This window comes from Ochlerotatus camptorhynchus, unplaced genomic scaffold (assembly GCF_037179485.1).
Source record: "Ochlerotatus camptorhynchus isolate MF236.1 unplaced genomic scaffold, CSIRO-AGI_Acam_v1.1 ptg000024l, whole genome shotgun sequence".
Lineage (NCBI taxonomy): Eukaryota > Metazoa > Arthropoda > Insecta > Diptera > Culicidae > Ochlerotatus > Ochlerotatus camptorhynchus.
This window is the reverse complement of record NW_027040516.1, coordinates 1,556,074-1,571,509: the sequence shown is the minus strand read 5'-3', so window position 1 is coordinate 1,571,509 and position 15,436 is coordinate 1,556,074. Positions and strand designations below refer to the sequence as shown.

Sequence of the window (15,436 nt, the reverse complement as noted above, 5' to 3'; positions counted from 1 at the left end):
ATAAGCCATAGTCTGTACGGGGTAGTGGACCAGGATTGAAATCTAGCACTAAATAAATAATTACGCTCAGGCATTGCATTCAATTGAGTTGACGTTTTCAGCTTAGCTAGAGCTACAATTTGTAGAATGAAAATAGTCAATATTCTGGCCGCAAATAGGGTGCAGCAATACATTTTTTTTTGTATTTCGCTAGCTAGAGGTTTGCTGTCTTTGGTAAAGTTGTAGAATGTAACATTTTATGAAAGGTTGCCCAATACATAAAAGTTATACATTGTATTCTTCGCTGATTGATATTGATGAATTCAATCTTTTCAAAGCAATACTATTATTTTTAGAGGTAGATACGGTTTGTAAAATCGTGATGTCCTCCGTCGATAATTGGTGGTCCTCTGTGATGATGTGTTCTGCAACCTTTGATTTGAAATCATATGTTAGGCCTTTTTTCTCTTGCTTTTTGGCCTTATTAGCTTCCGCTATATCAAGCATAACTTTTCAAAAGGACGTATGTAACATTGGATAGGAAATTAGAAACATTGGATAGCAATGTCTATATGAGATTATTAAATGCTATTTATTAGTTAATGCTATTTCTTTAAATCTGTTTGTGCTATTAGTTGGATAAAGGGATTGCGTTTAAGAGAATTGTGAAAAATTTCGAGTTTTGCAAACACGGACAATACTTTTGATAAAACAAAATCATACACCTTTTACTTGTGTACTACTCACATACACCCTGATTGATTCGTCGGTATCACACCTTGATTGTTACATACACCCTGCATGATTCGTCTATTTGACAGAAGGGTTTTCACATACGTCAAATCAGATACACCGGTTTTTGTTTTGCAGTGAAGATACGTCGGCAGCTAGAAAAGCATTGAGGAATTGTCTTGGTTGATTTATTTACATAACTACCCAGAGTTGTAAAATAATCGATGTTAAAAGCGGAGATGAGAGGGTCACCTGTCTGTTGTCAGATGTTATACGTTTTGTGTTTTTCGTATTAAGAAAGCGCTGGTCAGATTGGTATGTGAAGTTCAATATTGAAGTCAAGATTAAAGTGCAATTTTATTAGAATACTTTTGAAATAATAAACATGTTGCTCCCGAAAATACAAAAACAAACATACAAACTTGACGCATTTGCTGATTGATAGTGGTTGCTTTGTTTTTTCCACATACGACGCTTCACTGTGAGCGTATCTGCAGTTTTTGTGTTATCATCAAATTTTAACAGTTAAGTCATGTTGACAATAATAGGGTGTATCAACACCATTTTAAAAACAATGAAAAAAGTCACATAGGGCGTTCATAAAATATATTTTCCATAATGTATTAGAATTTCAAACCTTGTTTTTCATTAACTCGTAGGAAAAGCATGTATTTTATATTCGGTTAGATGCAAAATATCGATTTGTTTATTTTTGCGACTTACGTCCTTTTGAAAAGTTATGCTTGATATGTCCTTTAAATCTAGTTGCTAAAGTTCTCTTGGTTTGTCCTACGTATACTTTGTTACAATGATTACAGCTTATTTTATATACACCTGGTTTACCTAAAACATTAACTGGGTCTTTAGTGGATCCTAACAATGATTTCAACTAATATTGCCTACTGGTGAAAACTAAATCTAATCCGAATTGTTTTAACTGTGGTCTTAGTTTACAAGTAATAAAGGGCGAACACGAAATTATTGCGACACATTCAACAGGGCATAACTTTTTTACCATTGGGTAAAAATCAACCAAATTTTGCACACTTTCTCATTGATGTGTATTGTGTACATGCTGTCAAACTCGAAGTCGTGTTTTTCGATTCAACGAAAATGGAGGTGAACCAACGCGAGTTGAGAGAACCAATTCTTTCCAAACACCTGGAATTTCCTGACCTGTCGCACCGGCAGTTGGGAAAAATGTTGAACATTCACCATTCAACCGTCTCCAGAGTGTTGAAGCGGTTCCAGGAGCGGTTGACGTTGGACCACGGCAAAGGAGCTGAAAGAAAACCGGGACCGGAGAACAAAAAGACGGAGGGAAAGGTGAAGCGGATGATTAAAGCGAATCCCAACGTCTCAAGCCGTGATTTGGCTAAAAAGATCGGCATGTCGCAGAGCTACGTCCAGAATGCAAAGAAGAGAGCTGGACTACATACATACAAGGTACAGAACTTCCCAAACCGCGATGAGCGGCAACAATCGACGGCTAAAGCTCGGGCACGGAAGCTCTACGAGAAGATGCTGACAAAATATGGCTGCAAAATAAGCCGATTTTAAGCAAATTCCGGGGTTGGAGTTTTTCACCGGCAAGAGCAAGTTCGATGTGGACGACAAATTTAAGAAGAAGAAAATGTCGAAGTTCGCCTCCAAATATCTCATTTGGCAGGCCATCTGCTCTTGCGGACTGAGGAGTGAGCCTTTCGGGACAAAGGGCACAGTAAATGGCGAGATCTACAAATCTGAGTGCCTCGAGAAGCACCTTTTGCCGTTCTTGCAGCAGCACGACGAAGCTCCGCTATTTTGGTCAGATTTGGCATCATGCCACTATTCTAAAAGTGTCCTGGAGTGGTATGTCGGTTTTTTGTTCCAAAGGACATGAATCCGCCAAACTGTCCGGAGCTGCGCCCGGTGGAGCAGTACTGGGCAATAATGAAGCGGGAACTTCGGAAGAGCAAGAAGACAGTCAAAGACGAGAAAGACATGTTAAGAAAATGGAAAAAACTGAGAAACTGGTACCGGATGACACTGTAAAGACTTTGATGGAGGGCATTAAGCGAAAATGCGTTCAATTTTACACTCAAGGCTCCATCGATTAACTTTTCTTTTGATTTTTGAAGTAAATATATGTATAAAACTACCCTAAAATTTTGGTTTGATTCTAAACATTATATGAAAATTGGCATGACATTTTCGGTGTAGCAATAATTTCGTGTTCGCCCTTTATTGTAGGATTTGCTAGTATTTTTTACTAAAACCGATGGCCACGAATTCCAATCTGGCGGTGGATATCGAGTTTTGACCTCTACACGTCGTTCTGAAAATACCTATATTGTTGGGTATTTGACAGTATCTATAAAAACAAAGACTCCCATCTTGGATTCTAAAATGGCATCCAACATCGATTTTCGGCCTCTACACGTAACCCCTGTTCAGAAAATACTCATCGTGCACAGTAACATAACAAATGAGGTAGGCTTTGAGACATAGCATATTCAGGAAGTTCTGAGCTAATATGAACACCATCCAAAAAGACTTGGTCAACTGAACAGCTTTGTTCAAGACGGCAACTTTCTATATGACCATGATCACGAGATATTCTATTTTAGCAGATTCGTAGAAAAATTTCGAACTGATTGGTTTATCTAGAATTACAATCCATCCGCTATTGACAGAGTTATAAGTGGTCAAAACTTGACCACTTTTTGCAACGCAGTCGATTTTGTATATTTGAAATTGCACCCCCAATATGTAGCCGAAAGACGTAATCCTACGTCAAAAAATCAGCCCTTTTCAAATGGTGGTCAAGATTTTATTTGTTGTATGCAAGTATGCAATGTTTCTTAATTAAAATATATCTCTTTACATCCACAAAAATTGCATGGAAGTCTGAGAGGGTGCTGCCAACCATTTGTCAAGTTGGCGTGAAGTTCGTCTGTATTTGAATGGAGTGTTCGTCTGTGCACATAATTAATTTTTGGATCTCGGCTTTGCAGTTCTATAATACTCAAATCAGAATGAAATTCTTGTGGTTCGTCGCTACGTTTCGACTCTGCTTAGGGCTGTCTTCAGGGGAAGCTGGGGGAAGTATGTATTGTTATAATCTTCGTTAGGTTTACATATTTTCTGTACTTACAATTTAGTAATTCCACAGCAAAAAATTAATTTTGATATCTCATCAAAGAGGATGCACACTTCAATATAAAATATGGTGTAATATTACTTAACAAAAAGGACAAAATGAACATGAACTGAAATTTCGATGCTTTAACTAGATTTGTTTAATTTTGTGGCCTTAAAAATTACATGAGATTTCGACATGATTGAAGTGCCTGCTCTTGGATGTAACACTAAAATTTATTTTTTGCTGTGTCGTTCTTTGTGGAACTATAACAATTTCGTTCCAATTTGAGGATTATAAGACTGCAAAGCCGAAACCCAAAACTAAAAATAATATGTTATATTCTAATCATGAGCTTTCTAGACCTACCAAAACAACCTTTGTACTTGAATGTGTTTATGATTTCTAAACACCATCGAACAATCTGGAAATCAATCCCGTATTAGCTCACGGCTATCGAGCTGCTTAGCCATAAATTGAGCACAGTTCCGTAGTAGTATGAAAGTTCAAGTACCTTTTGAATAACCAGATACCCTTGATTTAAAACCGAGGTCTTTAGTGAAATCACTATCGGAAGCGCTCTACGTTCTGCAAATAGTTCAAAGATAAGAACGAACTTGTCAGTGAATCTCGTCGGTATGATGGATTTAGTTAATCTACACTGATGGATTGATAAGAGATAATGGCTTTTTTTCAAATTCGAACAAAACTCGTGAATTGATCTCAGTTTGCTTCAAACCGTGACTGCAAATCGATCCCACCAGAAACATGCGGATTCCAGTCATTCTACTCTGTGTAGTTGCAAACCTCTATCTAACCGGAGCATTTGTCCTACCCGACGACCGCAGTCTGCACGTTGAAGATGTGGATGGCAAGCTGAGTACCATCGAACTGGCTACGAAATATGGCTATCGAATCGAAACGCACGAAGTGCAAACCGAAGATGGTTACCTATTGGAACTGCACCGCATAACCAGAAGTGGATCCACGATGTACGACCGGAAGCTTCCACCGGTGCTGCTGATGCACGGTGTGTTCGCATCGTCTGCAGATTGGGTGCTGCTCGGACCGGGAAATGCCCTGGCTTATCTGCTCAGCGACATGGGGTACGACGTGTGGCTTGGGAACGCTAGAGGAAATCGTTACTCCCGGAAGCATATCAGCTATACACCTGATATGAACCAGTTTTGGGATTTCTCATGGCATGAAATCGGAATCTATGACCTTCCGGCTATCGTGGACTATGCCCTGAATGTGACCGTGAAGGAGAAGCTGCACTACATCGGTCATTCCCAGGGGACGACGGTGTTCTTCGTTATGTGCTCGGAGCGACCGGAGTTTAATGAAAAGTTCGTGTTGGCCCAGGAATTAGCACCGGTGGCCTATATGGAACATATGAACAGCCCGTTGTTGAAGGTTGTGGTAAAGCACTTGGGTGTAATTTCTGTAAGTAAAATATGTGAGTGTTTTTGAAGACCCAGAAGATATGATCTATGTGAATGATTTTCAGACAATCGTAGACCTTTTCGGTTTGGGAGAATTCAAACCTATTCCGGCAGTGATTCTCGAAGTTGCTGAGCACCTATGTCCTGAATCACAAAGTAATAACCTCTGTGTGAACTTGCTTTTCCAGTTGACCGGTGCTAATCCGGATCAAGTTGAACCGGTAAGATTATGATAAATTTGATGTTTCGATCGCGATATCGATAATTATCTTTGCCAGAAAATGATTCCCATCCTACTGGGTCACATACCGGCGGGATCAGCCACCAAGCAGCTCATTCACTTCGGGCAAGAAGTGCAATCGGCACAGTTCCGTCAGTTTGACTACGGGAAGCTGAAGAACATCTTCGTGTACAATCAAACGGAACCACCGGCGTACAACCTTACCTATGTGACTGCACCGGTCATTCTACACTACGGTGCAAATGATTACCTCACCCATCAGAAGGATGTGCAGCGATTGGCTAAACAGTTGCCCAATCTGATCGAGAATCATCTGATAGAGATGAAACTGTTCAATCATTTAGATTTCTTAATAGCAAAAGATGCGAAGCAATTGTTGTATGAAACAATTATCGGCAATATCGAGAATTATAACAATGAGCTGTAATGTTATGAATCGGTTCAATGTTACTTGTGTGGTTAGTAAATGCGTTTCCTCATCCCACTTATTTTTTATGGGGTCGGTACAGATAAACAGAAAAGACCCTAATCAAACTCGCAGTACGTACAGTGCTTTCTATCAATCACAACCATACATTGCAGTCGCTTTTCATCAAACATCAAGCCACGCGAAGTGCTACTTGGACTCTGACCACACACTGCATACACTTTGTTACCATTTCTCCGCGTAACAGGAAGTCTGCCGAGATGAAAATGAGCGTTTTGGTATGGCCTTTTCCCGCCTGCGCACCCGACTTGATGCATTATAGAGGAGTGCAACCGGCTTTTGGCACACGGCAGTAGCATACACAAACCGCCGCGAAGCACGAGAAGAAAAATTATGCTGATATTAAAGCGACTAATTGCCATGCTCGGAAGGGCTGGGCCCCCACGTTTGCGGGTCGGTTTCGTTGGTTTGTACAAGTGAAAGAACTAAATTATATGCCAAGATCGTTCGGGTGAGATCAACGGGTATGTGTTCTCCGCCGATCGATAGCAATCTATTCAAACTTTGTTGCCCACTTGCTAATGGCAAGGAATGGAGGCATTTTTTTCCCCCTAATGATACCGACCTGGAATGGGGCTTCAAATTTCACATATAGGGCATATTATTAAATAATAGCACGAAGCGACGATTTCGCGGAAATTAGATCAATGTGTGGTCGACATTTCGAGGAGAAGTCTTAGCTTCTGCAACAAACTAAGCCCTCTGTTGGATGACCTCAATTGCTAAATGGATGGGAAGCTTTTACCGTTTCGCCCGGCGGAAAACGCAAAGTGAGGGACAGTAACAAAATGGTTCACACCTTCTCTCAATCGCGTCCAGCTCGTTGTGTGGCTGGAGAAGGTGACTGGTGCGGGTACTTGACAGATGTAATTCAGTAAGGGTCTGTTACAACAGCAAACTCAATGAGCGGGCGCACAGCTGACCTGCTTGACGAAACACAAAAGATTTAAGTAGGTACCACAGCGGCGAGGCACTCTTCTATTGACACCAACGTCGATGGAAATTAGCAAACTGGAGCCATCTGAGCCACCCGAGCGACCTGACGGTGGCCGTGTAATCGAGAACCCATTGAGTGCTGTTGAAAACTGAAAGTGAGCTACATAGATGTGCAATGTGAATGTGAAGGCTTGCTGGGGTGGGAATATAATGAAGTTAGTCAAGTGGGTGCACTATCCGTTTGCTTTTGCTGATTTACTAACATTAGAACAATGCAGTAGAAAGGTGCACTTGAAAGCTGTTTTGGTCAATGCGCCCATATATGTGGACATCATCGGTTCCAAGGCTCAGAGAAAATGTTGATTTAAATAGAATTGCATTTTGTCGTAAATCCAGTCAGGTTTTCGAAAATATCAACACACTTTTGGTCCACAAAATGATTAAAGAGTTATTTTGGATGGCTTTTCTTTGGTTCAATTTTTCAGTGATAATTGTCAGAAAATCAAGAATGCAAACTGTGTGCCGCTACTGTTACACAGCACGCCTGTCCCCTTGCCGAGAAGCGAGCTTGTTAACAGCATCGACTGTTAACTCTTCGATCATTATACATACATCAGTTTTGTATTGTTTTGGTTGGTTGGTTGGTTGTCTTTATTAAGGAGATTTTCAGTCAGACGCTGATTTATCTCCGATATGTATTGTTTTAGATGGATTGGGATTCCCATGGGATTTTTTTTTCAAAAATAAATCATTTTATGCAATATCTCGAACTGTCAAAACAAAAGCTCGCAGTGACAAAAGGTCAATTGGGCAAAAAGTCTAATGGACAAAAGGTTGATTTGAACTTAGAGGGACAAAACGTTGAATTGAACTTAGAGGGACAAATGACCGAAGGGACAAAGGCCTTCCATTAATTTTGTTAAAGAAATGTTTTTCAGTCCGCATCGTGCTCTCTTGCCGTGCGGATCTATTTGCTTTTTGTTGAAGGAAGTGTTACTACTACCTAAAGCTACAACAAATTTAAACAGCACTTTTCAGTGCTCAACCTGTAAAAAATTTCTACCTTGTTCAACTCTTATTCCTCTTCGATCCTTGTTTGGACCCTACCCGAGGTAATCCTTCTTGGATATCGATTTGGAAAATTCCTCTTCGATCCTTCAGATTCTTATAGTAATCTGCTTGGAAGTCGATTTGGATAAAAATATACTGCCGCCATGGCGCCTAAACGCAAAAGAAAGGGGCAAACTCTTGACCCCCCTTCTGATGAAATTAATTTGAGTAATCAATTTGATTTGCTCACGGATGATGAGAATGATCCATCATCCAAGAAAAATTCTAGTAAACTCTTAATGCCAAGAAGGAAAAGATTCCCTCTATTGTGATAACCACTTCCGATTTCCATGCTCTTCGCATGGAACTTATGAATTTCGTGAAACTTAAGTTTTCACTACAAATTGGACGTCGGGGTGAATGCCGTGTATTGGCTGAAACCTTGGACGGATTTAAATGTCTTCTCAAGTATCTTACTGAGAAGAAGCACAAATGTTTTACTTACGACAGCAAAACTGAACGTGTGTTCAAGGTTGTCATGAAAGGACTGCCCAGTGGTGAATCCCTGGATCAGATCAAAGATGAACTGGCAAAATTACTTGGAGTTGGAAAATGAAATCCCGTCCTGGCGATTCGCGCAACGGGATTTCTAATGATTTTTATTTAGTTCACTTCAAGTCTCGTGAACTAAACAACCTTAAGGCCTTAGAAAAAGCTAGCCTTATGCTCCATGTCCGAGTGAAGTGGAAACACTTCAGGAAGACTGGAGGAAATTTCCAAAACCTCACTCAGTGCCGTAAGTGCCAGGGATGGGGTCACGGAACTAAAAATTGATACATGCCAGCTAAATGCATGAATTGTGGTGATTCCTCTCACGCAAAGGACGACTGTCCTGTGAAGGAAGATCCTAAGAAATTTAAATGTTCAAATTGTGGTGAAAACAACAAATCCAATTTTTGGGAATGTAAGACTCGCAAAGCGATCCTACAATCTCGTTCTAACCGTCAGGTAGGAAACGCTCCACGTTTCCGACCAGGTACAAATTCCTCTGCTGTTAACAACGGTCAGCTAGGAACAAATTCTACATTCGTACCCGTAGTCACAAATATCACCCCTGCTTCAAATTTCTCATCTGTACCTACTCCCTTAGCTGCTAAAAATGTTCAGCAAGTTAATGGAGCTACCTATGCTGCTATTGCAGCTGGTAGAAATCAAAATGCTAACCAACGTAATTCTAACGGAAATTATGACAATTTTGACTTAGGAAGCATTACTGCCCCTAAAATGGAATTTTTACAGAAATCATTAATTGACATGATTTCTGATATGCTTGAATCTAACTCCATGTTTGATGCTATTCAAACTGGAATAAAATTTGCAAATAATATTGTCATGTCATGACTTGAAAATTCAGTAATGGATTTTAAAGCATTAAATATTTAAATTGGAATGCTCGATCTCTTAAAGATAATGAAGACGAGCTATTTCTCTTTTTGAGAGTTCATAACGTGCATATTGCCGTTATAACTGAAACGTTCCTTAAACCTGACCGTAAGATTAAGAAGGACGCAAATTATTTCATTTATAGAAATGATCGTCTTGATAAACCCTGTGGTGGCGTTGCCATCATTGTTCATAGACGAATAAAACATAAAATTCTTTCTCCATTTGAAACCAAAGTTTTTGAAACTTTGGGAGTTTCTGTTGAAGCAAAATTTGGACAACTTACGTTTATAGCTGCCTACTTGCCATTCCAATGCGTAGGCCAACAAAAGAATTTCCGCAAGGGTGACCTTCAGAAACTTACCCGTCATAGATCTAAATTCTTCATTATTGGTGATTTTAATGCAAAACACCGCTCATGGAATAATGCTCAAAGCAATTCCAATGGTAATATTTTGTTTGATGATTGTTCTGCAGGTTATTACACTATTCAATATCCAAACAGCCCAACATGCTTTTCTTCTGCAAGAAATCCCTCCACTATTGATTTGGTCTTAACTGATTCATGTCAACTTTGTAGCCAATTGGTTACCCATGCTGACTTCGGTTCTGATCACCTTCCATTAACTTTTGAAATATCCCAAGAAATAATTTCTAATCCCAACAGCTCTACTTTCAATTACCACAGAGCTGATTGGGACCAATATCGTACATTTATGGAATATAACTTCGATCCAAACATTCCTTTGCAAACCAAAGATGAAATTAATTATGCTCTTGAATCTCTGACTACGTCTATAGTTGAAGCAAGAGCTGCCTCGGTACCAAAATGCGAGGTTAAATTCGATTCAATTATAATAGACGACGATCTTCAGCTCTTGATCCGTCTTAAAAATGTCCGTAGGAGACAATATCAAAGAACACGCGACCCTGTCATGAAAGTTAACTGGCGGGATTTGCAAAAGCAAATTAAAAAGCGATTCTCTGCCCTGAGGAACAAAACTTTTGAAAATAATGTTTCTAAATTAGACCCAAGTTCCAAACCCTTTTGGAAACTCACAAAAATTTTGAAAAAAACTTCAAAAGCCAATTCCAGCGCTTAAAGAAGGTGGTAAAATTTTGATCACAAATTTGGAAAAAGCTCAGAAACTTGCTAAGCAATTCGAGAGTTCCCATAATTTCAGTTTGGGTCTTACTAGTCCTATTGAGAATCAGGTTGCTCGGCATTTTCTGAATATTTTCTCTCGGGAAAATATTTTTGATGATTCCTGGGGGACTGATTTGGACGAAGCAAGATCTATAACTAAAAAGTTTCAAAATATGAAAGCTCCAGGTGATGATGGAATTTTCTATATCCTCATCAAAAAACTCCCAGAGAGTCTGTCTTGGTAAAATTATTTAACAGATGTTTCCATTTGGCATACTTTCCTGATAAATGGAAAAATGCAAAAGTTGTTCCAATTTTGAAGCCGGATAAAAATCCAGTTGACGCTTCCGTCCAATAAGTTTGCTTTCTTCAATAAGTAAACTTTTTAAAATATAATTTTAAATAGAATGATGCTTCACATTAATACGAACTCAATTTTTACAGATGAGCAGTTTGGATTTCGCCATGGGCATTCAACTACTCATCAACTCTTAAGAGTTACCAATTTAATTCGTTCAAACAAATCGGAAGGCCACTCAACTGGAGTTGCTCTTCTAGACATAGAAAAAGTATTCGACAGTGTTAGGCATGAAGGTTTGATTGCTGAATTGAAAAAGTTTAATTTTCCAGTTTATGTTCTGAAATTAGTTAAAATTTATTTAACTGACAGAACTCTGCAGGTAAATTATAAAAATTCCAAATCTGAACGACTACCTGTTAGAGCAGGAGTTCTTCAGGGTAGCATTCTTGGGCCTATATTGTATAACATTTTCACTTCGGACCTCCCTGATTTGCCTCAGGGTTGCCACAAATCTTTCTTCGCTGATGACACAGGCATTTCCGCTAAAGGAAGAATTCTTCGTGTTATTTGCAGCAGACTGCAGAAAAGTTTAGATATTTTCTCTTCTTATTTACAAAAATGGAAGATTTCTCCCAACGCTTCCAAAAATCAACTGTAACAAATATATAATATGTTTGTATCCTCTTATAAACAGGAAATCCAAACTTTGCCTGACGAATAAACTTCTAATATTTAAACAAGTTTTTAGACCAGCCATGTTTTACGCTGTGCCAATATGGTCTTGTTGTTGCACTACCAGGAAAAAAGCACTTCAAAGGATTCAGAACAAAGTTCTGAAAATGATTTTGAAGTTGCCTCCCTGGTGCAGTACTACCGAAGTACATAGAATTTCGAATGTTGAGGCTTTAGAACAAATGTCCAACAAAATAATTAATAATTTCAGGCAAAAATCGTTGCAATCCTCAATTGCAACGATTAATTCCCTTTATACTTAGATAAGATTTAGTTTTAGTTTTTTGTTATACTGACATGAAGGTTTAAAAAAAAAACTTTTTTAAATACTGACTTGCCAAGATAGGAACAATGTAAAAACACTTTGCTATATACTTATGTATGATTTGTCATCGAAATCTTTTCAAAAATGGTTTCACTATGTCCTAAAGGACAGATTTATTCACTTTTTCTGTACATCAAATGTTTCATCACTTTTTCAATCTAACAAAAGATTTCATCACTGTTTCATTCTAGCAAAAAGGTTTCACAAACATACTAACGTTATCTCACTATGTCTTGCCACTGGCTCTAACTAAACTCAACTGACTACCAGTGTTGGAAAAGTTCGCGATATTTCACGAAGTTCACCAAGGGAAAAGTTCGCGAGTCATAGTGAGTTTTCACGAACTTTTTCATCACTGCTTACTACTCCTAATTGAATAATATTTCCTTCAACCTGTCGATGGCTTGCGATCTGCTGCGTCAGGAGTCCAAGTCCAATCCAGGTTGTCATCGTCAGCGATGTTCCGTCCGGCGTGTGTCGTGCTGAGTCAGGAGAACCGCATCCGTTCTGCTGTTGCTCAACGAGTGTCGGGTTGCAGCTGGTTGTCGTTGGAATTCGGTAGATAATGCTGGGGTTGCATCTATGCCATGATCGGCTGATCATAGGTAGAGCATGCGTGTGTCCATATCTTTATATCATAACAATTAAGGCTGGTAAGTTACTGTAGTAACTGGAGCACCTAGGTTAAAATGAAATGTAATTTATTTTAAATTTGGAACAAATAAAGAGTTAAAAAAAAGAAAAAAAGAAATGTTTTATTATATTATGGAATAATTAGATAGGGGAAATGGCTCTAATGTTGGCCTATGGATCTAAGATTGAGCTCATCGCTAAAAATCTGCTATTTATTATTTTATCTAGATAAACGCGTCATTGGGACGGTACTAATGGATATTTTTGGTCACTATTGAAAATTTAGTCGATTGCTGAATTTATGTATGGGCCCAAATTATTGGCATTTAGGCCGACATTACATCCATTTCCCCTATTATGATATTATTTTATTTGAGTAAGCAACAAGAAAAGATTGTAAAGTTTTTGTTTGACACATAAAACCTGCCAATTTGGTTAAGAGTCAAAATAAGGGATTTTGTCGCGAAGAGGCGATCAGAAAAGCGCTCATTGTGACTCTTTCAAAGCAAAATTTTCAGGTTTTATGTGTCAAACACAAACTTTACAATCTATTTTTTAACTTACACATACCAAATATCATCATAATATCTTATCATTCCATAATTTCATTAGACATTTTTTAGCCAAAATGAATGGAAGGCACCCTGGCCGAAGGGACAAATGGCCGAAGGGACAAATGGCCGAAGGGACAAAAGGTCGAATTGAACTTAGGGGGACTAACGGTCGATTGAATAAGAGGTTGATTTTAACATAGAGGACAAAAGGTCGAATGGACAAATGGTTTACATGGAAAAAAATTAGAAGTGGACATAAGTTCGAAAAACCAACATAAAAGTTTACAAAATATAGTTTAGAAAATTTTCGAGTTAAGTATGAAAATACAGAAGTGCTACGCAAATAATTCCAAAGAACTGTTCATGATTCAAACAATTAATCTATTCTAGAGATACGTAGTTAGTTATCTCTTAAATTGTAGTGACACGCACAGTAAAATTACAGTAATATTACATATTATGGGTCATAAACTTGATCCATTTCTGAAATTCTGATTTTACAATTGAAATTTGGCCTTCAAAAACCAAAATTCAGGTTTGAAATTTTCTCCATTTCTTTGGGCATGTGTTATTGTGCATGTCACATAATATACAAGTTCATGCATTGATTGGCATTGAAATCTTTCAATTAGTAACTTGTGGAAGTGTTTCAAAGAACACTACAAGTTGAGAGCACGCAAAACGCCAAACAGAAAATTAAGTGTCCTCAGTTTTTTAAAAGGAAAGTCGGACGTGATCTCTGATTTTATTTATCAAAACAGATTTTAGCCCAGAATGAATGAGATATAAAAAAATGCAGCATGAATCATGTTTATCGAACATCGAACAGCCATTTAAAAAAGCAAGTTTAGAAAAGTTGGGCAGGCCTGCTACAGAGCATTCACTATCAGATATCAGGCGGTCAAAAATCAAAAAATTGACTTTCACTAATCCTTATTTCGTTATTTTTGGTCGATAGTAAACATTTTAACTAAGAGAATCTGAAAGTTTCAAGCTTCTAGCAGTTTTAGTTTCTGAGATATCGGATGTCGAAGTCAAAAAAGAGTAAGAAAAGTACAAATTTTGCCGCAAAAATACACTACCACTCAAATAAAATTTCATCCACTATTTATCATATAACTACCACATAATTATACATCCTTGGAAAGGTAATTTAATAAGCTATCCAAAAATAAAAAACCAAAAAAATTAAAAATTAAAATAGAAAAAAAATAATTGAAAATTAATGAAAATTTAACTTTATTGATCACAAACTTTCGAGTCTCGCACATTCCCAGGCTAATTCTCAGCTCTGGATGAAGTTTCGCGTGTACCCTAACAATTACTGAAGAGTTTGCCTGCCCCAACCTGCCCCATTGGAAATATAAGCGATTTGAAAATTTTCGGTTATTATGGGAGATTTCAAATTGTACAAGAGCCGGCTTGGAAACAAACTTTTTCCACAATTATTTTGCAACTTTTGGAGTTATATTCGGTTGGTATAGTCGAAATATATTGTTAAAGAACATTTTCTAATATTTCATGACCAACTTTTAAAAAGGGCTTAAGCTTTTGTACAAAAAGAAGTCATCATTATCATAAAGTTCACTGTTGGATGAACGTAAAACTACATTCGTTTGTGCTTTATTCTAAAGTAAGTACCTGGGTTATGACGATTATAGAAGCATATGCGTAAGTATGTACCTACGCATATGCGCGGATGAGTTTAATTTATACCTTAGTCTGTACTTAACCTACTGTAGTGTCAATTTGAAGCCATAGTGTATTTTGTGTAGCTTTTATTTAAACTACTACAGTGTAATTCAAATTTACGATTGAGACCAAGTGTGAGCATGGATAATAGAACCATTATTAATCTATTAGACGCAAAATTAAGCCATAGTGACAATGTTCACAGAGCCATTGAATTCATTTGTGAAAATTATAACATCTCGCTGGAAAAACGTAAACGTCTCGATGAAAAGATCCATAAAATCGTTACTAAATACATCAACAAATGGCATGAAGCTATCGCACAAAAGAGCGATTTGAGTCGTATTTTCGGAATTGGCTTGATGCAGAATTTGGCATCGAGGAATTCATCGAACAGGAGCAATGTGTTGCCTCAACCTCGGCCTCGGGAACAAAACGTGGACGACCTTCAAAACCTTTCTTGGATTTGAGTGAAAGAGGAAAACGCCGCGTCATCTATAAAGAAGCAGTTGATCCAAAATTCGATACCATCGAGAAAGCTTTGTTATTTGCAAGACGGACCGCTTACAATCGAAAGGATTTTAATTTAGTTAAAGTTATTGGGCATATTTAAAAAAA

General features: G+C 38.1%; 1 protein-coding gene across 1 annotated transcript in view; it reads left to right on the top strand.

Annotated features, from left to right (window-relative positions):
* The first annotated feature begins 4,600 nt into the window (after positions 1-4,600).
* Positions 4,601-15,436, top strand: part of LOC135707276 (lipase 3-like) — a 37,011-nt gene continuing 26,175 nt past the window's right edge. Inside the window, exons 1-3 of the mRNA XM_065229075.1 lie at positions 4,601-5,278; positions 5,343-5,498; positions 5,556-5,941. Coding sequence (XP_065085147.1) covers positions 4,601-5,278; positions 5,343-5,498; positions 5,556-5,941 — 1,220 coding nt within the window. The remainder of the gene's footprint in view (positions 5,279-5,342; positions 5,499-5,555; positions 5,942-15,436) is intronic.